Here is a 27,219-nt window from a genome sequence, read left to right as displayed (position 1 = left end):
TCATCTTTTCCGTCTTCTTAAATCTATATACCTCGGTAATACGCACGCGTCGACTTTGTTACAATCTACCTCTTATTTTACGTCTGTATAATTTTGCGGCATGACTACCTGTGCCTTAACATTTTCTATTTTTATCTTCTTTACTTCTTCATATTGTAGTTTCAGAGTAGATCGGGAAAACATGTAAAAACTGCCTAGCACATGCCATTTCTCGACGATTACGACACACTTATTCGTTTTTATTCGTAAATGCTGAATTACAAACACTCTCTTCCGCGAACACGAGCACAATGCTAAAAACATTTATAGTTTCAGGAAATGATGGAAGCAAATTCGAAGTCACACTATTATACAATAGTATGAAAAAATTTTATGAATTCACTGATGTTTTTAAATTTTTGTATGAAAAAATATTCATAATTTTCAAGTAGTTTTAAAGTATAAAATCCTGATTCCATTGGAAAGTATTATTTTACCAATAATTACTTCAGATGACACATCTGTCACTTAATAGTATGAATATAAAGGAAAGGATACTAGAAAAACGCTTTACTTTGCGTACGAAACCGTATGAATTATTTTTATTGACCTGCTCAACACGAAATTAGCGGCTATCATCTTGAAATACATGCAATAGCTATGATTAATAAAATTCGATCATTTTCTTCGACGTGCAAGACAACAAACCAGTCAGTGTCGGTCTCAACGTTCCTCGTGTCTATCTCGTAATGGTCGTTCATTTCCAAGACTCGCATGTCGCAGCTAAGACCACGGCAGTAACAATGATCGCTCATAAAAGATGCTTGAGAAGTGTTGGAGCGAGCTGTTACGAATGAAAATAGAGCCGAAGTAAAGTAACATCAGGCTGGAGTGCTGCAATGCAGTAAATAGCAAAGGCAGCAGACGCGGAGCAGCAGCTTCAACGCTGCCGCCACGAGAGCAGAACAATGTCACTCGCAGCGGCGTGGTTGGCGCGCGCGCGGGCCAGAGTTGGAGAAAATATGGGCTGCATAGGTTCAGAGAGCCCGAACACGCTGTTGCTGCTGGAACGGGAGCCGTGCACCGATGATTACGAGGCAATAAATCTTGCCGGAGTGCAGTGTGGCCGCTGCTACTGCTGCTCTGCAATTACACGTGACTTTACGTTATACACCGCCGAATCATGACGTATGACGTGACCGTCGTCGCCGCCTACACCGCTCACAGCACCTACGTAGCGAGTGGCACGCGTTTACGTGCGTTTAACATGATTGTTCGATGATGACGATGACGATCGACGGCGACCATTGTCGTTTTGATACGCATTTCACGCTTTCGACAATTGCTTCATAGTCTTGCATACAAAGTGCAACGAATCTTGGCGTACTTTTGTCGCTTGTTCGAAAGAACAGATGAAGCTCTGCCTCGAACTGTGTGCACGAGCAATTGAAAATGCATTATTTGCCGATGAAGTTTTTTTAGCTCATCTGCACACACACATACGTGTGCGCACCCTTTAATTATACGCACAAGTTTAAAAGCTTTGAAAAATAACTCGGACATGCTACGCACGCATTGCGATGCAGCGCAAAAGACCGAGAGAAAACCAACGTACGGGATGCGAGGATTTTCTAGCCATTAATCATTCATCCTCTCCTCGCGTTTAATGCATACTCTATTCGTTTTTTTCTGTATTTTCTTTTTTTTTCGAGATAATTCGCGTCGACCCGGCCGAAACAAATGGATTCTCAATGGCTCGCGCTTAGAACAGTTTTGTAGCGAGCGCATGTAAAAAAGGGAAAAAACGAGACGCATTTTTGAAAGGTTCTTACTCTTGCGCGTACGTGGCTATGTAATATAGATTATGCTTGAACTGCGCATATTGCGACGACGACTCGGAGCTATTATTTAGAACTTTGCTACACGCAGTAATGTATACATGTATTTTCTTGAACCGTGTCTATAAAATGACACGTCGGGAAAATATCATTATCATGACAAAAAATGTTTGAGCGACTCTAGCGCTCGAGCTACTGGCGAGACACGTGGACCGTCGTCTGCTTCGATTTCGTGATTCTGCCTGACAGAGCTTTTTGTGTACGTATTTTTTCCCCCAAAAATGCACGTAACTACTAATTCACTCTGAGAAACGGACGCATGTATATAATATACATAGGTTTGCTTGGTAGGGCGTCGGGAGTTATATAGGTGTCGAGGGTGACTTTTGTGCCGTACAATCCTTACACGCGTGTCCATCTGTCCCTCGAGAGGCACAGGGCCGACTGGACTGCTAAAGTGCCGCTGGACCTCGAGGGGACAAGGCGCTTGCCGACAATGAGAGAAAGAGAGAGAGACTCGCAACGCCGACCAGTGCACAGATGGAGTAGCCTCGGAGAAGTACTTTTATACAATGAAGTCATACACACTCGCCCGACTCCAATACGTATGTTCTTCATCATTACTTTTTAACATTTATTAAACGCTTGGATCAAAATATTTATCTCAGCCTTCTGAATATTTTCAGTGAGCTTTTCAGAAATGCTTATTAGTTTGTCTCACAATGTAATAAAATGAGCAAATCCTTTCGAGCGCAACTACGTTCGAAAGTTGATGGGAAAAGTCAACACCTTGCAAAAATCTGCACAGTCACATGACTGCCAAGTAAAGAATTATAAGCAACCCCTGGCGCTCTTACGCGTATAATATATGCGCCTGCCCATACAATACGTATACATGTATAAACAGCCAGTGACACGCAACCTTTGACTCGGAGGACGATGACCAAGCAGCAATGTCCAGCAGCTCGTCTGCGTGCTGTGTAAAAGAGAAGGGTCTCTCTGTGTAAATGGACGCACTGAGCGAACGGCAGACATTGGTGCGAGAGAGAGAGAGAGAGAGAGAGAGAGAGAGAGAGCAGCCGCTCTGCGTACTATACGTAGTCCGAAAGGGGAATTGTGCATCACGTTATACGTCCTCGCCGGGCGTTTCCTAGTGCTGCTGCTGCTATAAGACTCGTGTCAGTACGCCGTACGCGCATACACACGCATACGCGTACGCACACGCGCGTGACAGTAAGCCTAATTTGAATACCGGATTTTACTCGGCATTGGTCCCTCCTCCATCTACGACAGAACTCAATGCGAGAAATCAATTTATAGACCCTTTCGTGTTGCAGATACGGCTAAGAGAGAGAGAGAGAGAGAGGGATGTGAAACGTTGTTACGACCTTCAATACGAGAGTATATACGCGGCGATGGCGCATCTATTTTGGAATAATACAACATGCTGCTGACTCGAGTGTGTGATTTGTGCGCAAAAAGGGTCTTTGCCGTAGTGCCTATCCTAGCCCAGCGACGATTTCTCGTAGGATATTCAAATGCATCCGTGTCCGTTCATTTCTCTTCTCTTCTTGTAAAAAAAAACCTAGTTTAGTTGTATCATTCACGGAACGATCGATTTACCGTAAATATTTAAGAAAAATTTAATGATTAAATTACTAAATTACGGGAAAATTTTTTACTCTAAACATTTAAACTGCCAGTTCATTGGTCAAGAGCTTCCACAGAGAAATTTTTTTTTGTTTCATGTATGCTCACTAATATAAACTAACTAAACCTTTCTTATTGATAAATTAATTATGAATATTCAACTGAAGCAGTGTCGGTGAACTTGCCTGCAAGCACGTGGTTGCGTCAACGAAGTCATTCGTCGTGAAGAGCTCGCCGATGCTTGCAGGTGTCTGGTCGAAACATTAAAGGCCAGCATGCGCTTCTGCTGGAAGAAACCATGTGACGAGGCAGACTGTGAAGTGTGGGGTAAACCATACCGAACGGTCATGTACTGTTTAAAGGGTCCCAGGGGTGGGTCTCCTGACGAACTGGAGCTTGGAGGAACCGGGCCACTAGAAGTTAGAACTGAACGTATGATAACCAACATTTTTTTGTGCTATTATGGCCATAAACTAAATTTTTGAGGGATAAGAGCGAAGATTCGAGCAATTAGGAAAATAGCGACCACCTAACGAGCACGTGCATTGCGAGTTATGCAACGCTTCATTGACGTGACAAAGTTATGAGCCTCGAGCCCTGCAGGTCTGTGTTACAAGCCGCAGCAGAAGCGAGTATGCTAATTTTCAATTCTGCCAATCACAGCGTCCGAAGCAAATGAACATTACTGAAGTAGAAAATCCAAGATTTTCGCGCACACTCGCAAGCTCGTCGCTTGTCCGATTCAAACGTGTTCACTCCCCTTACCCAACGCGCTTAAAGAAGTTTCATGTACAAAAAAAAAGAAAGAGATTATGAGTGAATGTCTTCGTTGAAATTTTCGTAGCTTGCCCTCTGAATCTTTGAGTGTCTGAATTCTTTAAATTTCGTACAGTCTTCCTACCTCACAGTAGTGCACATATTTCGGGATCACAGATAATCCAAGCGATCCTTTTACCGCTCGCAAGGGTTGCAAGAATAAAAATACCACAATGATTAATGCCAGGCTATTGTTCTTCATTTTTTTTTTTGTATTCGTACATTATACACTTTCCATCTTGAGCGCGCGAATAATTATCAAGCGTGTGCTGTTGGTACTGCCGCTGTGGCTGTTACGCATACCATTCATCACCCGCACTAAATATCGTTTTCGTCACGGCGACGTTTTGTGTATACGCTATAATTATAGAAAAACTCGTGAATTTCTTGCTATCATCGCAAGCTCGAAGGCTTGACCATCGTCTCTTTTTTTTGTTTAAAATCTTCAAGTGATTAATCGAATAGAAAATAATTACTCAAGCGGAATAGAAGTAACCCTAACTAATTTGAGAAATTAACTAGAAAATTAAAAATTCTTGCTTGCAATTTTTTACTCTTTATCATTTGAATGTATTTAACTAAAGAAGGGGCTATTCAGGGGAAATTTGTGCACGAAAATGAAAAATTTCGTATACTAATTTTCCCCTGAATCGTCTAATCCGGAAAGCATTTGTCAAGGACGCTAAACTAAACATATCGAGTATTTATTGAAAAATGAAAATCTGTTCTTTCCTTCTGAATTAGGTTTTATTCAGAAAAGGATGGGTGTGTCAACATACAATAACACCCAAACTGAAATAAACCGACTGCTTGGAAGTCTTATCTAATCATGTAATTAATGAAAAGAGAGGGCAAAAGTTGGCGAAAACAAGCCTCTCGAAACGTCGATGCAATAAGTAATATTGGATTCGTATAGTAAGGTGCGGGAGAGGAAAATTACGAGATGCATTCCTCGAAGGAGATTTACTGGATGAGTTATTTACTTCGCATAGTTGATGATTTCCAGCTCGCTGGTAATAGATTAATTTTCATGCTGACAAGTAGTTAACGGTGTCGAATCGAGGTTGATTGCAATTATGAATATCCGTTATTGTATGCTCTTGAACCATTTTATTTCATAAACATATTGTTGCTTATGATGAACTGAATTGTAAAAACAAAAAATGTATAAAATTTTCAAAACTTTTTTGAAAAAAATGTCATCAACCCAACAGTTACGATTTCTTCTAACCAATCTAAAGTGAAGGTGATCAATCATTGATTTCTCATTTCACGTCGAAAGCTCGGCCACTTACGGATAATCTAAATCTATATGGCGTGGCATTGTAAGCATAATGTAGATTCGTCAGGAAATTTTTTTTCGCTTTTTCGACAGAATCAAAATACGCCACACGAGTTTATCATCAATCCGCAAACGTCAAGGCCAACCAAAAAATAACATTTCGAAGAGAGAGAAGAAAGAGAGAGAGAAAGAAAGAGAGAGTGAAGCGATCGGCAAGACGTCTATTAAAAAAGTCACGCAAGATAGATTACACCTCGGCTCGAATAATATCAAAGGCGTATATTCGCCCCCTCTTGGCCTGCTGCTTCGCACAAGAGAAAACTGCATTCAGAGATCGAAACTCTTGTAGTCACTCACTGTTGAAATGAGACCTTGTAGTGTGTCTACGCGATGATGAATTTTGCCTGCATCGAATCAAGTTCGAGGTTCCCCGTCGCCACACCTTCGCAGCAGCCTTTTTCCTTTATACAGCTCACGCATTTGTATGCCCGAGAGCTTATACGCATCTGATGGTATCTGATGTAATGTACGCGCCATGTAAATTCGATGATTAAATTTCACGTTATTTATAAAGTCCCTCGTTGTTTGTATGACGATTGGGTAAAACAAAATCGATAAAAGTATGTTCACAAACATTCGAGTCCGTGCTGATGGAGCGAATTTCAGCAAAATTATTCTGCTTTGAATTCTCGTAATAATCCATCTTACTCTCGACGCAGCGCGGCTCGACTCACTTGCACCACTCGCTGCTGCAGCTCCTCGTTATAAATGCGCTCATCTTCTGCTGACGTTTGTACCATTAAAATCTAATTGATTTTGCATTCAAGCGTAATATATAATCATTCGATTTCAATTGCATTCGCTTCGACGTCTTTTTATCTCGTCAATGTTCTCCCCTTATGCAACGCCAGCGCAGCTCGCGTATCTTCATCTATATAAAGCGATCCTTTCGTCGATTCCCTTTGAGGAGACCACCCGTCCTTCATCATCGATAAGGATCGCGTGAAACCTCAATTCTGACGGCGTGGAGGTACTTTGATAAATGATCACCGATGCTTCATGATCACTTCTACTTCTTTGCCAACGGGAGAGGCGAAATGTCAAGGTTGCCGTTGTCTAAAGTTTGATATATATTTCATAGATACTTTCAAACCTATAATTCTTCGACTCTTTTCATGCTTTTTAGAATATATTATCTCTTTGGCATGACTCTTTTCATTCTTTGCTCACGTATTAAGAAATTGCAGTTGATTATTTCAATTAACCAATAAATACTATATTTAAACAAAAACAAGTAAAAAAATAACAGACATTTAAAGTTCAGTAACCGTACTTTATAAATAAAAAGTATTTTTACTTAGCCATTTGCAGATTTACAGGTGAAGGTACTCGCCATCTAATGGTGAATTCAATTATGATTGAATTGTTATAAAATTTTTTAGCATAACCAACCAGAATTAAAACATAAATTTTTAATGAAGATCGCGCATAAAATCACCTTTAATTAAATTCAGTATCAATTACTCTAATTCTAATGTCTGATTTTGTATTAAATGAAAACGTTTTTAACCGTGTATATTTTATACTCACAAACTGGTTTACGAATGATTTTTGATTAGGATATTTAATACTTATTTCAATAAAAGTTCAATTTTATTGTAATAAAACTAATATTCCATGAAAAATTATCTTTATATTTTAAATATACATATGTACAATTTTTTTTAATATTCGTTTTTGATAAAGATTAGTAGTCATCCGCAGATTAGCAGACTTGGGAGATTTAAGACTCGTTCATAACGTTTTCTATCCAGTCTATATAAGACGATACCTTGGTATAGACTGAAGGCGCTCCAACGAAACCACAAGGAACTACTCCCCAGGAGACAACCCCAACTAATTGAGCTTTTCCGTTTTTTTCTTTAATGAGTGGACCACCCGAATCACCCTGTAAAACCCAAAATAATGATTTACCAAAGTTTCAATGCACATAAATTATAGATCGCTACAGCAATGAAAATGTAATTGATGATCAGTTATACACTGAGAAAAAAAATTCATTGATTCAATGAAACGTTTAATTGAATACAATCTATGAAATAATTCATTCATCCAACAAAATATTTAATTGTTTTCATGAAACTTTGGTAAAAACAATTAAATATTTTGTTGGATGAAATAAAAAAAGATTATTTCAATGAAATTATTTCATAGATTGTATTCAATTAAACGTTTCATTGAATCAATGAATTTTTTTTCTCAGTGTATTATTGGGGGTTCTCACCTGACAAGCTGAAATTCCTCCAGTTATAGGACCAGTGCATATATTACTCGATACGACCTTCGTGTCTCCGTATTTTTCCACAGCTTTGTTGCAAACGTCCAAACCAATTGTCGTTAATGTAGCCTTTTGCAAAATATCAGGTGTATCTCTACCATTTGAGTGAACTGCTCCCCAGCCACTTAAAATTACCTCACCCTCAACTTCGCTATTTTTTGAGGGTAAGTCGATCGGTTTTACATGTTCATTAAAAATTAAAGGACTTCGCAATTTGAGGAGCGCAATATCATTAGGCCCAATCTTTCTGTAGAAAAGTAAAGACAAATTGTCTAAGTGATTGAAGAATTAAGTCAAATAATAAGAATAAAACTTACCCAGAATAATTTTCATGAACAACTATTTTCTCAACTAGATTTTCTTGTTGCGTTCTCTCAATACGATAAATTGAATGTTTTCCAGACAAAACATAAGCTTTAGCATATGGTGAAATTTGATATACACAATGAGCTGCTGTCAAAATCCAATTTTCATTAAGAATGCTGCCTCCACACGAGTGAGATTTATGTCCAACATAATTAATTTGCAATGAAATTTGATACGGAAATTCGCCTGGTAAGGCGTTTTCACCTCCATTGATGCGAGCTACTGTTGATCCTACAGATGGCGATCCAAGACGAGGAAATCCTATGTAAATAACAATTTTAAGTAATGCCTAAAAGATGTATAATATGGTCTAATTTTAATTTTTACCATGTGCGATTGCAAATGATAAACACAGAATTACTAATTTCAACGACATGTTGACTGTGAATAATGAAAATGTTGAAGGAAGTCGGACTTATATATTTTTCAGTTAATTAATCGATTATCATAATCAGTCATTGAATTTTATCAATTATATCACGTACTGATTTACTAGAGATAGACAGACAAATTCTTGTTTGAGTGATAAAATAATTAAAGTAAAAACGATCTGATACTTATAATTAGACTGGATGAGCATTGTACCTTTTGCGAATCAAAATAAAATAAACTCAATGTATCTAAAAAATCTTCATTGCTGATATAGTTCTATATTTAGATGTATATTGCATCATAAAAAACAGACATTTTCATAGATTGATACGGGACATTTTGAGAAAATAAATTCAAAATAAACACTCTTTTTTTTATACATCATTTACCGTGAACAATTGTGTTATCAGTATCATAGCAAATAAGTCACATCATTCCTAATATTTTCATATTAACGGTATCCTCATTCGATGCCAAATTTTTATACATATTTTTACTAAAATTGGCATAAGAATAAATGTTCAAATGTTTCGGAGGCCCTTTACAATGGTTTTTTCTGATTCATTGACAATGTCCCTGGATAAGAATATTAATAAGGCAAAGTATTTCAACAACAGTTATTCACGAACACAAAAAGTAGTCGCTAAAGTAATAATTTCTTATGTCATTTCGTTATCAATAAGACAAAACGTTTAAACATCTTTTTCTTGCTATTTGCAAAGCAACGGCTTTCTTTCTCTAATGTGTTGGATCTCTAATATGTTTGAGGAATATAAAATTTATTTTCCAAAATGCTCTTAACACTATCTGTAAAATCAATCAACTATTAATTACCGGTTGACATCGATTTTCTACGAGCTTTCTTCCAATCTCTCTTTTATTTTTAGGTCTGTAGAATTTTTCTCAACTCAATTGAGTAAGAATCGATAGGATCGATCGACCGTTATCTTTACAGATATTTTAGTTTTTTTACTCTGTCATTGAATGATGCAAGTAAGAGTAACAAAACATATTGACTACAATAACATCATATATTGACTTGACACTGAACAAAATATTTGTCATTATCGACTACTTATGGGATTAAAAACCATATTAATAATTTAAGGTTTTTTATAAAAATAGAGAGATGGAAAGTGAAAGAAAAGCTAGAAAATGAGAAGGTAAACGAATTAGAGCAAAATCTTAGTCTGACATACACCAGAGAAGTACGTGAAACAGATTACAGTATGAGAAAGAATTAAAGTTAGCTGTAAGAAGAAATGCGAAGAGAAAGATAGAGAGGATGAGAAAGTAAAAGAAATGACCAAGCATTTCGCGTAGTGCATCGTTAAAATGTGGCGCATTTACCGCGCTTAGTAAATATAATAGTAGTGCATGTTGTGGCAATTAAAATACTTCCGCCTTATTGCATCATACTATAACTACCTTATCAAAACTGCAGTTTAACACTCGTGTCGTGTACGACGCATCGCAACTTTTGCCTCTCTCTCTCTCTCTCTCTCTTTCTCTCTCCCTCATCGCGTATGCACTTGGACGACCAAAGATACGAGTATCAAGCATATGGAAATACTCCCGCAGTCAAATAATGAATTTCAAAAGCTAAAAGTGCATATTTTTTTCCTTATCAAATGTGGTTAAGTAATATTTTTTAAAAAGCTTACAACTCACTCGTAAATTCCGCGCGAGTTCCCGAGTCAAATGGATAGATCTAGTCAAAATTGCAGAATTATTTAAAATATGTTCCTAATTATTCGTTTAAAAATTTTTTTTCATTTAACTTATTATTTCACGTAAAATTTTAAAAATGTATACCATTGAATTCGAAAAAATTGTACACAAAAAATAATGTAAGCCTCTTGTGGATCTAAATAATTCTTATTTCAACGCTATTTTATTTTATGTTCAGTATATTTTTGGCCAGTCAAATGAATGTAATATGAGAGAAACAGTTTTCATACCAGCGGCCCGAAAGTGACTACTTGCCTACCGCTGCGCAAAGCTGGAAGAGCGATTTTCGGGCCAATGTGTATGAAAAATAGTATACAGGCCTATGCCACGAAAAAAGAAAGCCCCAGAGCACGTGTTTATCGGCCTCGGCTTCGCCTTGGCTACTAATTACACGTACCCTGGGACTTTTCTGTTTTTTTGCAGCCTAGGGCAGAAACATACTATTTATGATATGCGAATCAAATTATTATCAGCCTATACGAGAATTTTCGTCTCGCATCGTCTTTAATCGCTTCTTCCTAAATGCAAACATATATAAATGTAAGGAAGCATTTGTAATTCAAATGTTCAGCTATACCGCGCTCGATCGATGGTCGGTGGCTGATGGGCGCCTGGACGTCTTTCTTTCTTGTGTCTATAAACGTACACGCATTATATACTTTTCACTTGTTAAATTCGATTCTTTTTCTTTGCTACTTGCTTGAAATACGTTTGCTCGCAACTTGCCTTAACTCAACAGCTGCAGCTTATTCTTTTCTAGAGAGTGTCTCCTTTCTAACTATTCTTGCATATTAACGACTTGGAATTCTATAGGTGTTTTTTATTTTTATTTTTTAAACATACTGTGATTTGCATTTATAAACACTGGTCAATGATATCGGAAAAAAGCCTCTGTTGTGCCCCTGGACACTCCATTTCTCGCAATATAGCGTGCAAGCTTGAGCCAAAAATATTTTCCTCCATTAATGAATGCCAAAAGTTTGTCTTCGCAAAGGTGAATCATTAAAATTCAGGATAGCCAGCCGCTGAAGTACCTGTAAGAGCAATCCGGCGTAATTTTTCGAAACGTCAGTTCTACAGGCAGTTGCATCCATCACCTGTAAATTAGCTCATCGCTTTCTTTATTGCAGAGTAATCCGCACGAGTTGAAAAACCGACCCACTTTACAATAGTAAATTAGATTACTCCCTCTTTTTCTCTCTCCCTCATGTTGGCTCGAGCCTTACCTATTCTTCTGCACTGTTGCACTCAACGCTTTACCGCAGCCGCACGAGAATATATACGCATATAATACTATAATATACCAGAGCTATAGCTAGCATGGCTCTTGAAAAGTAGGAGCGAAGAAGAAGCAGCAGCAGCAAAAGAAATACGTCTCTGGACTTATCGTTGGCGATCGAATGCTGTATGCACGCGCGCTGTGCGGAATTGCTGTCTCTTCAGCAACGGCGATTTTTCTTAATCCCGACAGTTCAATTGCATTCCTGCTTAGTTTGTGTACATACATCTGCGAAGCTGCTGCTGCGCAGAAAAATGGAATCCCGCTCGTAATTAAGGACTCCCGCGTGCATTCGCCTCCTTATTGTTAATGTCTTCTTGATCTGCATTTCTCCTTTGTAGAATATACTTAGAGTCAAGCTGTTTAGCCCCTTAGCCTGCTGTAGCAACGAAAGATCTCAACCTGCAGTAATAGACAGTCGTTGTATGAAATTGTAAATGCGTTTGTTAGGAAAATATACCAAAAATTTACCCGGTGCGAAAACTTTGAGACTTTTTCAAATTTTTATAATGATACAATAAATATTTTAAAGTTTTGTTTGTTTGATATTCAAATTAACTTATGTAAAACATTTTTTATTCTTTTTCAGGTGAGTTACTTTTCATCGTGTAAGAACATTTCGATGATTCAATTGGTAAGTTCAATATGGATGATTCATACTTTTAAAATGACAAGGATCGTGTATGATTCATCTTTCATGAATTCAAAAACAAAAAACAGTATGTACGCATTAATTCATAAGTAATCAAAATGTTCAATGTTAACCCTTACGGATTGATATTAAAACTTCTTGGAGAGGCAGGTAGAAGTTATTAAAAAAAACGTAAATTTAATGCATATTTAATGTAAATTTAGGTATTAAAATTAAAGTGACTGCATGATGCTTAATTATATTTAAGAAGCTTTTAAATAATCTTTTTAGAACTTGAATGAATAAAATCTATTTTATTTCCGCATTAAATTAAACAAACAGTTGCATGAAATTTGATATCATAATGAACGAAAAGTATATGATTCTATTATACTCAAATTTATTCATCTTGATTGAAAAGTAATGTTTTAATACTAATTTATTTTTTCCCTCATTATTTAATAAAATTAATCGAAATCTAATCAAAATTAAAACCAGCCTAAACCACGAAAAAGAGAGTACCTTTTATCAGCAGTTGGCAAAGTAAAAGTAATTGTTTAATTCAGGGTACGATTTTCATTTCCAATATTATAATAGTCGAGCTAAATTGATATTTAAAAAAATAAAACAAATTAGTTCTTGACTGGGAGAGAATGTGAAAGAGAAAACTCAAAGTATCCTTCATAAAATGTATGTTCATAAATCTTGAGACAATGAGCAGAGGAAGAATGAAATCGAAATAAATTAATTAGAAAAAGCGTTCCCTTAGCCTCTTGCATCCGCGCGTGCGAGCCCTATTTCCAGTGTTGCAACAGCAGTAATAGGTGAAAGCGAAAGAGAAAAATGGCTCAGGAAAAGCCGTTTAATTCTTTATTTCACGGTATGAAAAATGATGTTTCGCGGAAATTTCGAGAGAAAGATAGGACGACAGCAATTTCCAGTTATAACGGCTAATCCGCATTTCATCGAGTCGCGCGCGCGCCACCTAAACGCTTCTTTTTCTCTCTTTCTGGCTCGCACACATACACTCCATCTTTTCCCCAGTGGGATATAGAAGTCGTGGTTGCAGTAAAATATAATTGGGTTTTGAGGATTATCCAGCAAAGCATGGAACAAAAAATCTACCCTAGCTATATCCACTTTTTTCATGCTACCACTATATCCCTTCTTCTCTCGGCACCCTCTCGGACACATTATTTTTTAACTGCACCACATCTATTTTTCACGCTGTGTTCTTAGATATGTAGTTGGAAGGTAAGGCGTATTCCAAACAGGCGCTACATCATAGAATGGCAAAGATCTGTAGACTATTTTACTTTTTATTTGCTGTACAGACAGGAGCGAGAAAAACTAAAAATTGAATTGTAAGGTGACAGATTATGAAAGCGGATTTGTTCAATTTGGCAATTTTCACTCGCAACTTCCGGTGTCCACTGGTTCCGCTATATATACATATATGCTGATGTTGCTGTAGCTTTTGGTCTATGAATCCAACTAAGCTATGAATAATTTATGGGCTTTAAGCTTCTCGAATTCATGATGTAATAATTGACTTTGCTATTGCGTACACATTTTATTAAAAACTCTGCGTTTATTAAATAAAACTTGAAAAATACCTTAATTTTAAATTGAAAAAATTGCAAAAATCCATAATTTGGGAATTTCTTTGCATTCAAATTTGTAGTATCTCATTTGAATGAAGCAAAGTGAGAAAAATTTCTATTCTTCGTAAAGTCACACGAATATATCGGTGATTTCAATTGGTATAAAACCAGATGGAAACTGCTATATATAGCTTGTGAATTGCTGAAAACAGGGTTATTCCAAGCGACAGTTCGGCATTCGCTTCGTACATCCTGTGCAACTTCGAGTCAAAGTCAGAGATTAGGGGATGCTCTCTCGTCTGCTGATGCACGTGTTTCGGCCTGAATTCAATGCTTAACGAGCGAGTCCCGATGTGTGTGTGCGTGTCGCTATAAATGTATACTGACAGACACACGCGTGCTTTTACCCAGCTTTTCTGTATCTGTGTATATATATTCGAATGTGCGCACCCGTGCTTGAGGACTTCTCGCACCCTCTGCTCCCAATGAAAGGCCGAATACCTCGCTATCGTTAACGAGCTATAACCTTTAGAGTCCGAAGCACGGTAGTCAACATCGCTGTCAGTGATATTTCAAGCGGAATCTTGGAGAAACACAAAATTACTCGACTGAATTTGCCAAAAATATGACCATATTACAAATAGACACAGAAATCAGAAGCAATCGTGCAATATTATACTGTCAGCAACAAAGACTATTTCATTCAAATTATTCGATCGAAAAAGTTCACAATTAAAGTAGCACTATTTAATTCGAAATAAACGAGGCCCTCGTCATAGTACATAACAATGTCAAACCAGTTCGGGCAAAACTTACATAATGCATTAAGCTCCGAGGACAAATTCCATCTACATACATTTTGACACGTGCAGAGCCCCTTGTAGCCCACCAGCGCACGGGCGAGCTGCTGTTTTTGGTCCATATCTACGCGACCATTTCAACAATAAAAGCAAGCGCAAGACTACTATTTGCTCGCGGGGGCTGTGCTGATTTGCATTTTATATAAGTTGTCCCTTATAAATACGAATACAGTCACAGTAACCCGTATACGCATACACACAAACGCACATACGTACGGTACATATATAAAATTTGCAAGCAAAATAGATCGAGGAAGAGAAAAGTTTCAGGTGCGCCTGTGCTGCCGCTGCCGCGAAAAGTTGAGTCGTGCATTCATGCGAAGGCCAATTATGCAGTCCGCTTGTACTTGCGCGCCCACTCGCCTGTTAAAAGTCGCGCACACACGCCGCTCGCGCAACTCGCTGCAGTTTCTCTGCCAAAGCTCGTCTCGCTCTACGTTTATTTTGCGAATTCCTTATAATTATGACTCCTTCGTGTATGCGTATATTTGTAGAATCTGACGTATACGTGTAGCACCTGATGACGCACACCGTGAAATTGTGTGACAAATCATCTCATATAAGATTTATATAAATCTGCTTTTAATCACGAAATTCTACTTGCGTGTTATATCATTCGATCGGATACATTTTTTTGAAAAAACCTTTGCAAGAAAATAAAAAATAAACCAAATACTCTGTGACACACGTCGGTCATTCGAAACTTCATATTATGCCTGGAAAAATATCCATAGTAACTCTTTGCGTTAATTTTGAATGTTTCAAGCGCGTCTGATGCTTTTCTTCTGTTTCAACAATGTCGTTGATCAAGTTGGTCCTCTCTTTTTTTTACGCAAAACAGTATACATCCTATGGGGTGACAGAAAGAATTATTAAAGTAGTAAGAGTATACAGGGAGGTAGGATCAACCTGTCGGCTCGATCAAAGAGTATTTCCTGCTCGGCTCAACTCGGCCTAGAGGTCTAGCATGAACTGCCCTATGACGTCCCACTGGAGGGTCGCTTTCCTTTTCTTCTCGTGGGTATACACTCTCGCGCTCTATAGTTCAAAATGCCTGCAAGCATTTTTTTATTTATAGAGCGTTGATATAATGATTTTCACTTTCTTCATACTTCTTAGATCTTCGAAGCAAAAATTATTTTGGGGAGCAATAAACTAGTGATATACCGAATTTCGATACAGCTTTAGAAACTAATGAGGTTATTGGGATTTTAGTTGCTAATCGACCCAGTAGCAGCTGTCATGCTTAAATCAGTATGTAATAAACATTGAAACTACAAGATATATTCTATTATAGACCTTTTATACTAGAGTTACCTAAATATACATTTCTAAGCGTCAGGTATAGAAAATACATTGACGTTCATATAAGCATAGTAAAGTATAGTTTTGTGCACCGCAGTTTTGTGCACTGCATTTGTCAGCCTCTCAATCAAATAGATAAAAATTATGTAGGAAATTTCATCGAGTATAAGTAATAAGTATGTATAAAGACTAATTCAGCGCTTCGTAACGTTTATTATTAGATGATCACACTGTGAGTATTGAAAGTTTTTATGAATTTGTTTATCGTAATATTATTTGCACTTTTTATGCACAGTACTCGCTGAATTTGTTGTACGAACCAGCTCGCTTCAAGTAGTTATGTCGCTGTGAATTGGATAAATTAATTACGACCTATTCAAGCTCAATTTTGGCTTGTAAGGATTGCGCTTAAAGCCTATCAGAGCTAGTGCATGTTTTATGAATAATAAGGAAAACTAGTTATTTTTAAATTGAGAAAAGAATTGATTTTTTCAGCCAACTACAAATGTAAAGTTAACTCTAAATCGTTTAAAGATCTGGCAAAAAGCTGCATTTATAGTAGAGAATTATGGTGCTACGTTTACCGACAAACACATTTTATTGCCGTATCGCAGACACTTTCTGGAATGCACGGGAGTGCATACAGAGTGAAGGTAGAGAGGAAAATTGCGCTATGATACAGTGATATATATATAGAAGGAGAGTAAAGCGTGCTCATCGATTACGCGCGCATTTTACATTTTTAACTCGTGCTGAATCGTAATTCTTAGCGTATACTGCGTGTTGCACGCGTTCCCGCTCCTGCTCTCTCTCTCTCTCTCGTAATTTTGATGGTGCGAATAACGAGGTAGGTGCGCGCTTACGTCGAGGCCCGTGAGGAATGGATGTTAATTTTGAAGCGTTAATCGTTTTTGAAATTCAATGACGACGATCTTTGCGAGTGCTTTACGCTTCGTTTAGCGGATAATTTGCCCTTTGATATAGTGAACGTGAGCGAGAGCTGGATTTGAAATGCAATTAAATCGATCAAGCTTTGACGTTTTAAGTCATTAAAATTTGATTAATAAACCTCGGCCGTACGTGTATTGCAATTTTTCGACGACTTTTATTTCCCTTCCATTTTAATTGTTTACAAGCTGCTTTTAGATCATTTCATTGTTAAATAAAAATTAAATATCATGTTAATTAAGTTGATGATTTTTTTCTTTGCATGCATAAAAAGTTTAATGTAATCACATCCTGACTTATTATAAAAATAAGATTACAAAATCAAAACTAAAAATTACATTAAATCTAACTTTAAACAATGTTTGCTCTGATGAATGTCGTACACACCTTTTCACCCACTCCTGTATCCATTGTATCAGCAGCGCTTAGTTGTTTTGTATATGTCTATTGATTTCTGCTCCGTTGTCTCATCACATAAACTCTTTCCGGATGATGCTATTTTTTACATTCATCTCTGCTGCAGAATTATCTGATAAAGTGCCAATAAGTCGGCCTGAATGAATGGACATTTCATTTTATCGATGAATAGATTTCCATTAATTTTTCTCTTTTCTTTCTCTCTCGCTCTCATTCTCCATGAATAATACATGCATTCATTGAAATTGTCAATAATTTTTTTTCAATGACTAATGATAATGATAATAATTTATTTCGATGCACGGCTGGGTTGGCCCTCGATCGTTGGGGGCACCTTGCCTCATCGGAAGCGGATAATCACAATGCTCAACCGAAAGAGAATTTGTCATGAGTCGAGAAGCATCGGGGCAACTATTTCATCAAGTTGAAAGCAACGCTTGATTTTTATCTCTTAACCGTCTTATCGTGCGAAATTTTCTCAGAACCAGCGGCGTGCGGAATACAGAACTGATGCAAATGCAAACTTACCCTCCTCGGTTTTGAGCCAGAATAAGAAAAAAATCTATTCGCACCCTCGACGTGAATCACGTGCTCGCTCAACGAGGCGCGATAATCCTTACAGACGAGATGTATACGCATACACATTTCTCTGTACGTGTACGTAATGTAACGTGTACGTGTGTGACATAGCAGCCACTGCTGTACGTATACGTCGTATATATACGGCGTGATGAGATTTCTTGAAGAGCTGCAGGCCTTCCTTATCGGATTATCTTGTACACATGCAGCAGTAGAAGGGCAAGGGTGGCTGGTTGGCTGATGGGCGAGGTGGATCGCTCGAGTCGCTCAATTGAAAACTTCCATACATGCGCAATCGATCGTTGGGACGAAAAGTAACTTTTACAAATGCATTTGCATGCGGCATTCGAATGCAGCTCTGCAACGAAGACTACCTATAATGCATACAGTGTCCTTTTTCTTGCAGATTGTATCTTAACTCGTATTATCTTACATCGCTTTGACCCACCCTCATTTTTGATGTGTAACGTCTTATGGCTCGTTGGGTAGGCTAGTGAATCCGTGAAAAACGAGCGAGCGAGCGAGCGCGATAATCGTAGGTTTTTAGTCTCAGTAGCGTCTGTTTGCTTCTCGCGCTGTGATTGGTCTACGCTAGGCAGTGTCGAGTGACTGCTAGCTCGCTTCTGCTGCGACACGCACAGCACATGCGAGCAGTACTCGGCAGTCAGCACTCATGTCTATGAAACGTACAATGTAGCGTTGTGTATCTCTGTATCTGCGTCTCTGTCTCTCGCTCGCGCGTTGCGTTTTCATGCGTGTGGATCGGTCAAATAATAACTCGAGTTGTTTTATTGTATAGCTTCGCGTACATGTCTACAATCGTAAATCATAAATCGCAGTGTTCTGGTACACTAATTTTTATAAATTTACGTAAATATAACTACAAATTTGTAAGTGAAAGATGGCAATATGACGAGGCCGCGGAGCGGCCTCGGCAACCCCAACCAAACCTTAAGCTCAAAATTATCAAAACTAAATTAAAAATTTGAATTAAACTTGAATTCGTTTTGAAACGGAACTAATGTAAGTAGAGGCCGCGCAAGCGGCCTCGGCACTCATTAAACGAAATCACAATTAATCGGAAAGTATTGACTACAGAATAAATCGAAAAATCAGTTTTATTAAAAATTGATTAAAATTACATAGAAAACAAAATCAGCTGTATAAGAACAGCCGTAAGATGTGTAACGTCTTTATAAACATTAAAAACATTAAAATAAGTAAATCAATTTACAATAGAAAAAAAAAAGCGCTGCAAGATGTGTAACTAAAGTCACATTTAAAGGTAAAAAATTAAAAAAATAAACAAATAAAATAAACCAAATAAAACGAAAAAGTATTTGACGTTGCACTTCCGGTGTCCAAGCATATTATACAAAAATCACCAGAAGTGCAACGTCAAATACTTTTTCGTTTTATTTGGTTTATTTTATTTGTTTATTTTTTTAATTTTTTACCTTTAAATGTGACTTTAGTTACACATCTTGCAGCGCTTTTTTTTTCTATTGTAAATTGATTTACTTATTTTAATGTTTTTAATGTTTATAAAGACGTTACACATCTTACGGCTGTTCTTATACAGCTGATTTTGTTTTTTTCTAACAATATACATATGGCCGATTCTCTGTGAAATCGAATGGCCAAAAAATTTTTTTTTCTGCAAATATGAAAAACTTGTTTTTGTAAAACTTGAAAATATTTTTAGAAAGGATATCAACAATTTGAAACGAACATCGCAATTGAACGCGTCAGCTATTTCATCAACAAAACTACTTTCAAGAGGAAAATTGGAAAACACTTGAAAAATAATGCGTTTTCTTATCCATTTAAAAACAGATATAAGAGTAGTACTAGAGACTAGATGTTCTTGCGAATCCCAAGCGATATAAAACTCGATTCTGAGGGTCCTTGCCCGTCAGGTAACGAGAACGTTCCTTTAATTGCTTGACGCACTCTCGGCTCATAGCTCAACGCTTCCATAACGGCAGTGGCGTTTGTAATGATCGACGCTTTCGATTTTGAATTGCCTTGACTTTATTTTCATCTTTGCTATAAGACTCGGAGCTAGATTTTATGTAACTTGTTGTTCAAGTTCATAATATACAAAAAAAAGAAAAATGGATTTATCAAAGCCAGCATTCATACCAAGAATTTATAAAAATATTCAGTACACCTGTTGTTTGATATTAATGTACTATCATAAAGAGGATATCGATTTAAAAAAAAAATCTTTAAACATGTAATAAAGGGTTTTAACGTTACTGAAGGGACGATTTCTGATACAATAGCCGTAAATTCATCAATAAGTTTTAAAAAATAGTGCATTTTATGAGCTGGGTACAAGGCAAGAGTGTTCAATGTAAAAAAGAAGGCAGAGCGAATAATTGAATACCGCTCGTAAACGAAGCGATTACTCGTGCTAATACTTTCAAAGGATCAATTTGAAAATGAACTTTTTGCAAAGTGCTGCTCGCACATGCACACATTTATACACAGACACACAGCTTGTTAAGTCCACGAGTGCTAATCTCGTTGAGACGATTCTTTTGATGGGATGCTGCTGCGATATATTAATCGAATCCTCACGCGTACACTTTGAATGCGCTACACACAAGTCCGGGTGAAAGGGGAGGTGTGCAGATCAGAATTGGGAGCGATGAACACACGCATTATATGTATATGCTATCACGTAGTTGTCGTGTAAAGCCCAAAACAGTTGAGACGTATCGACTCGGAGCTTTAAAGTGACGAAACTTTCGAAAAAGTCGGAGCGCGTAAAATTTAAGTGAGATAAAAACTTTATAGTGCGTGAAAAAGCTTGCTCTAGGAGCTCGCATTTATATATACGCGCGCATTCAAAGAGGGATTTGGTGAAATACAAAGAAAAATTTCCAAGGCATTGCGAGCGCAAGTGTGCAAGCGTACGTATGTGTGTGCGTGTGTATGTGTGTGTTTGTGCGGAATGAGATCGAAGTCCTTCGTTACCCAGTGCCGAGTCTTTTTCTCAAGCCACACGCGCGAGCCAGACTCACGTACGTACACTTTTTAAACCAAAGTAACGGGTGAAAAGTTTTCCTCTTGAGTAACCTCGTGGATTTTTGTATTTTGAGCTTTGAACTTTTTGTTCTATAAAAAAGAAAAAAGAACGAGATCTTATATATACAGGGCACAGCGGAATGGTGAAAAAAGACTCTTGAAAACAGCGTGCATTGTCTGGGGCGACTTTATCTTAATTAGAAATTCTCGTATACTTTCGATGATATCGGTGCATTTGAAAAGTTTTTTGTGACGTGCTATATGGGCTCGCGAGAAAAAACTTGAAAAGTTTCTCGACCCCCATGTGGACCACAAGTTGGAAACGATAAAAAGATTGAATTTTTGAGCGAACTTTTGACTATACGAGCAGCCCTCGCGAAGCTTCCGAGCGTAATACAGAATTTCATTAGCCGAATCAACCTCTAGGTGCCAAATCTACCCTTGCCGATTCTTCCCTTTACTTTGACTTTCGTCATATAAATAAGACAATCCTAATGCTATGCGTGTCGCGTAAAGTTAAGCAAAGCACATGCTCGTAGCCCCACAGGTTCAAGCTTCGACTGTTTTGAGAAAAAAACACAACTTGAAACGTCGTTTTCGTGTTGCAGCGCTGCAGTGAGACAAAAAATGTTTCGTGGAGCTTTTGAAACTCTTTTCCCTCGGCATCGTAAAATAAAAGCAAAATAAGCAGCGTCAACGTCGGCCTAACTCCAAGTTGGTATAAGGCAGAAGCTTGCTGCGCTGCGCCTTAAGCTGGATGCCGGTTGCTTAGCAGCGTGCATACATGGCAGAGGAGCTCGTACGCACACATACACACGCATACTTGCCAGCGTATATGCAGAGAGAAGAGAGCCGGAGATAGAGAGAACAGGGTGGACAGAGGATTACCCTTTCTCTGAAGTAATTCTACGAAGTCGCGGAAGAGAGAGAGAGAGAGAGAGAGAAAGACGTATACACACACACACATATATATTCAGTATACAAACCAGCACGGAGAGAGTACGGAGTACATGCTTGCGAAGAGCAAGGGAATTAAAACGGGCCCTCTCTCTTTCTCTTATATATGCGACGCGTCGCGAGGAGAGCAGCATCAGTAGCTGAATATGGTAATACCATAGACTGTGTATACGTGTATATATACCCTAGCTATAAGTGTCTGTACGGGGCTCTTACGCCGCGCGAGCTACTGTTCCATTTATACTCGTGTATGTATAAATGCGAGCACGTTCTCTGTCCTGTTCGTCGAGAGAGTGAGTGTGTGTGTAGGTGTGTGTATAGCTACGTACGATAGCACGTGAGTACAGAGAAGAGCCTTGGCAAAATAGAAGGGATTCTCGCGCTGCAAGCTTATAAGCGAGCGCAAGCTGGATTTCTATCCGGAATCTGAGATTTGAGGAATTTAACGAAATTTCAGCAAAACGATCGGTAAGATGATCGAAAAGTGCGCCAGGCGTCGTTTTGCCCAAGCGGTGCAGGTCTTACGAGCGCGAACGGAATGAATTGCGTCATTTTGTTCGCGGCTGCTCGTGCGCGATCGACTTTTAATTTCTGACTAATGTGTCTTGTCGGATATATCAGGGTGAAATTTCGTCATTAATCATTGCCGATCCGGATTGATATCATCGATTATGTGGAAGCTCATGTACAGGGTGCAGTATTTGTCGATGCAATATTTAAGAGTGAGCTGCTGCCAGCTACGCCAGATCTGTATGTAGCGCGGCTCGGCTCGATGTATGCAATATCCGTGCGCCCATTGAAATTCATTTTGGCATTTTTTTTTATTTCTACACACAGCTCACATTTATATATTGCACGAATGATATATTGCTCCATTGCAGCGCAAAAGAATCAGCGTAGGTAAATATATATGTATTTTATATTCATTTAGGTCCGTAATAGTGCGAGACAACGCGTCAATCTAGCGAGCCGAGGGAGAGGAGGTAAAAAAATGGACGTTTTTTTTCCACCGCGTGCATATATTCATTAAGACTCGACCTGCGAGTTGCTCTCGCCACTGAACGCGCTATACAATTAGGAATGTAGGCTAGGCTTAGACGTATCTTTTAAGTCGCTTTTATTGAGTGTCACATCGCAAAGTTGGATCTACGATTGTATTGATAGTATATAAAGGCGACTGTCATCGGTCCACACAGTATAAAACGACCACACACAAAGACAACTTAGTTCACACATTTTTTCCAATTCTTTTTCTTGATTGCGCCTTATATACCTGGTATTTTATAAAGATCTATGATAATGAAAAAATATTTCATTTATAAATATTATTTGGCAATGAGGGTACCGACAATGAACACTGAACAACAATAAACTTTCATTAGATCTAATTTTCTTGAAAAAAAATTCTACTTACCGAACCTCATGTGTGATGATCAGTTCCCTACGCGTCCTTACTTACACACATTCAGGTACGCAGAAACAGGATAATATATAGTTTGAACGGCCAAGAGGGCTGCACGACGCCGCTAATGTTCCATTAACCGTTTTTGGACTTTGCCTAACTTTCATTTATGCAGCCGCGAACGTCGTAACTTTCCAGTTCTCGCCCCAAGGATAATGACCCAAAAGAGAGAGAGAGAGAACTTCAAGTCGAAGAAACTTATTCGCCTATTCCTTCTCTCATCCAAGTGGGGCCAAAGTGCCCAGAGTTCACTCTTATTATGTTTCTCTCGAATCACGGATGATTTTCCATCCTTGCACATTGATCCATTGGAAAAAATATGCTATTTTTATCCGTGTGGTAATTGTTTCATTGGCTGCTTCCTTAGCCCCCATCGAATATATATAAATCACCTGGTAGAGCTGGTAAATGTAACGCATTTTTACGCGTTTGAGTCATAGATTGTACTTGTAGGCACGGCAGCTTACTTTTTTTCAACGAAAAGCAACGCAAAGCGCTGAAACTAATTTTGTCGACAAGTAAATCAAGGCACTTAAGGCCAGGGGGCATTCAATTTTTTCCCTCTGATCAAGAATTCACTTGTGAAAGCCTTATCTCGCAGTATCGAATAATGTTACACAAGTCTGGCAGTGTATTGGCAACGCGAGCGTAGATATATACATGCGTTCGTGGTGTGTGCATCGGCCCTCGTTGTTATATATAATATGAAAATTCAATAAAAAAACCCCTGTTGCCTTGGCTTTATCGTATTAAAGGAAAGATATTGGAACGGCGTCGGGAGAGGAGGGCTTTAACCCGAATAAGAAAAGTCAAATACGTACTCACCACGTATGCATATACGATGTACGATGAGTACGGAAGAGAAGCGGAGAAGCAGAAGAAGAAGAAGAAGAAGATGAAGAAGGAGGTGGAAGAGGAGGATGAGCGGGAGGAGGCAAGATGAAGCGAGGACGTAATTTAACGTGGTCGGAATATCAGCACGAGTAGATCTGACATCGACGAGGAGCAACGCCCACTAACACCTCTAGCCCCGGGCTCGCTACTCTTCTGTGCTTCTTCTCCTTCTACATTTTATTCTTCCGTTTATGTACGTACATTTGTGTAAGTGTCTGTACATATACAAAGCATACATGCTCGAGTTAAGGTTGAGCTTCTCAGCATATCAGTTTTTGCTCCTTGGACTCGAGCTGCAGCTATCTCTTATACACATGCATTGTATTATCTGGCGGGCTTATTAATGTAAACTGTATTTCAATTTATTTGCATGACTTCTCTAACGAAGTTGAGCTTTTTCACTATTTTTTCACTAATTCAAACGTTACAAAGGCTCTAATTTTATCGATTTAAGCGGTTCGCTAAAATAATCGCTAAAGAAAAAATGCTACTGCTCAACGTTCCGAGGAGTACCGATAGATGGTGTTTGCTGCACGATTGACAATTATATTTTGCGAGTAGAAAGACGAATCACTCTTTTGTACGAGAAATCTCTCAATTTTACAAGTTTTCGATTTGACAAACTTTGTGTCAAGAAACTTTTGGCTCTTAGAGACGATCGGGCTACAAATATTGCATTGGTACATTGGCTCAAAGTAGAAACGCAATACAATGAAGCCACAGAAACTTTCGAAGGGGCATAATTAAAATATTTACGTGAAATAAAAATACCAGAGAAGTTAGTAGATAGTATGCAAGTCACCACCCTCAAGTTTAAACTATGGTCAAACTGACTGACCTTGTCTCTACGTTGGGCATCTCTCTCTCTCTCTTGTGGTTATACGTATAAGCTATACAGCCACTGCAGCAACAGCATCAACATCGGCTCGCTCACAATTACCCATTGTCCGATACAGAAATTTATGTTTGTGGCTATTCGCCACCGCCGGGGCTCAAGGCACGAGCAAGAGAGAGGTAACTAACTCTTCTTTTGCATAGTATATATTGTACGTTTGTATATAGGTATATTCTACCTTCTTATCTCTTTTTCTTCCACTGCCTAACACACATTGTGATATGCACGCGCCCGGCAGCAACGCAGTAACAGCACAGCAGCCGCCGCAACGTCTGGATAAAAAGGGCCAAAGGATATGCATACCTGTATCTACATATAAATTTCCTTTTTTTATTGCTTTTCTTTTTTTCTCCTCTATCTCTTCGTTACACTCGCATATGTACGCACATGCACGCATCTAGTCCATGAAATCCAAATGGCCAAACAGTTTCGCGCAGTGTATAGACTTCTTTTTGATAGGCTATTCTGTATCATTTAGATATCGCAAAGAGAGCCTGAAAGGATAACTGTTAGGAACGGATCTTCTCTCTCGGGCGTCCACACTCGTAAAATCTTAAGCAGAACGAGCAGTGCGATGAGTGCTCGTATATAAGATGAAGATAGTTCGGTTTCGTGAGTAAGTTCATGTGTGTTGTGCGCGTATGTCCAGTAGTGCCGTAAATACTTTACCGAAATGAGCCTGTATAAAGACTCGGGAAAGCGGCACATATCATAGCAGGCACTTGACTCAATTCGGTTTCTTTCGGTACGCTGCGCTACGTGCAGTTTATTGCATTATAAAGCGAAAAAATACCTCGTGGCCGCGTTGCTTCTTATTATTTTCATTATTTCGCTGATTTCGTCAGCAGATCATTTGATGGCTATTTAACACTCGCGCCCGATTAAGGGACCACCACGGACCAACATGTAAGCAAGTGCGCGTACGCCTGCGGAAGAAGCAAGTTTAACGATATTATTATTGACTTAATTACCCGTAATGGGTTAAAAAGTAAGCTGACTTTTACGCGACTGATTTAGCACTTTATTATGCACTCGAACTTTCCCTCGCGTTTTATCTTCGTGCTATTTCCTAGCAAATATATTATATATAGATTTTATAGATTTTGAGTAAACGCTTAAGTATCGCGAGTAACCGATAAAACTTAATATGTCGACGCAGTGCACCACCACCCTGCCTAGTGCGCATTTGACTGTTTTTATATACATGTCCGTACAGGACAGATAATCAAGATATTTCACGTTAAATACCTTCCGTTTTCTTCTCTCTCTCACTCACTCTCTATCTTTGTCCCCTTACACCTTCTGGTGTGCTTATTCTTTTTTCATCTTATGCACCAGTCGGTAAAATCGTGGTAGTAGTGATAGCACAATCCTTGTTGCAGCGGTAGTGGTAGCTAGCAGCAGCAATAGTAGTAGCTTATTCCCTCGGTGCGTCACGATTTTCAGCCTCGGCGAAGATAGAAAAGAGATACGGGGGAAGTTATCTCGCGCTGATCGATTCGAGGGTGCGGGACTATATATACGAAGCAGTAAAGGAGCGTACATATATATGAGCAGTTTTTTCATATATGTACAACTTTTGTGCGGGGGGTTCTCGGATCTGCCCCAAAATTTAGTATGTTATTTGGGTATGTGAAAATAGCCTTCAGGTAAATTTTTAGCCCTCTAGGGGCCTTAGGGCCCAAATTTGGGCCCCTCGAAGGTCCAAAAATAGCCGTTTTTACCTATTTTTGCGTATTATTCAAATATTTGTAACTCGGGCACCGGTGCATATTTTTTAACTCTGAGGGTCGCATTTTTTAGGTCAAGACATGTACTTTTCGTAAAAAAATTATGTAGAGCTCGATAGACCAACCCCCGGTTATGGGGGGGCAATGAAGGGGGATGAAAAATCGCAAAATTGACGTTTTTTAGCTTTTTTTGAATTGATGCAGAAGGCGACTGGATTGACGTATTTACTTTTGCAACGTCTCATTTTAA

At 38.5% G+C, this 27,219-nt stretch overlaps 2 protein-coding genes across 3 annotated transcripts in view; one reads left to right on the top strand and one right to left on the bottom strand.

The window, feature by feature from the left end:
• The window catches only part of LOC106655227 (teneurin-m), a 373,791-nt gene that overhangs the window by 23,018 nt on the left and 323,554 nt on the right, over positions 1 to 27,219 (top strand). The window lies entirely within an intron of this gene.
• Positions 7,239 to 8,676, bottom strand: LOC106655111 (trypsin-1-like). The gene is made up of 4 exons (XM_014375328.2): positions 8,597 to 8,676; positions 8,221 to 8,530; positions 7,850 to 8,150; positions 7,239 to 7,513 (listed from the first exon to the last, which is right to left on the bottom strand). Exons 1-4 carry the CDS (start codon positions 8,643 to 8,645, stop codon positions 7,349 to 7,351), a joined length of 825 nt encoding a protein of 274 aa, XP_014230814.1. The 5' UTR covers positions 8,646 to 8,676; the 3' UTR covers positions 7,239 to 7,348.

The sequence above is a fragment of the Trichogramma pretiosum genome, unplaced genomic scaffold (assembly GCF_000599845.2).
Source record: "Trichogramma pretiosum strain Unisexual culture from Peru unplaced genomic scaffold, Tpre_2.0 scaffold2, whole genome shotgun sequence".
NCBI classification, from domain to species: domain Eukaryota; kingdom Metazoa; phylum Arthropoda; class Insecta; order Hymenoptera; family Trichogrammatidae; genus Trichogramma; species Trichogramma pretiosum.
The sequence above is the reverse complement of the archived record's forward strand: the minus strand, read 5'-3'. Positions and strand labels throughout refer to the sequence as shown.

What these genes read in the sequence shown, in the direction of transcription:
- LOC106655111 (XM_014375328.2), bottom strand. Translation starts at nt 8,645, where the DNA reads ATGTCGTTGAAATTAGTAATTCTGTGTTTATCATTTGCAATCGCACAT. An exon ending in ATCATTTGCAATCGCACATG is followed by an intron (nt 8,531 to 8,596) that starts GTAAAAATTAAA and finishes TTATTTACATAG; the next exon opens with GATTTCCTCGTCTTGGATCG. An exon ending in GTTCATGAAAATTATTCTGG is followed by an intron (nt 8,151 to 8,220) that starts GTAAGTTTTATT and finishes ACTTTTCTACAG; the next exon opens with AAAGATTGGGCCTAATGATA.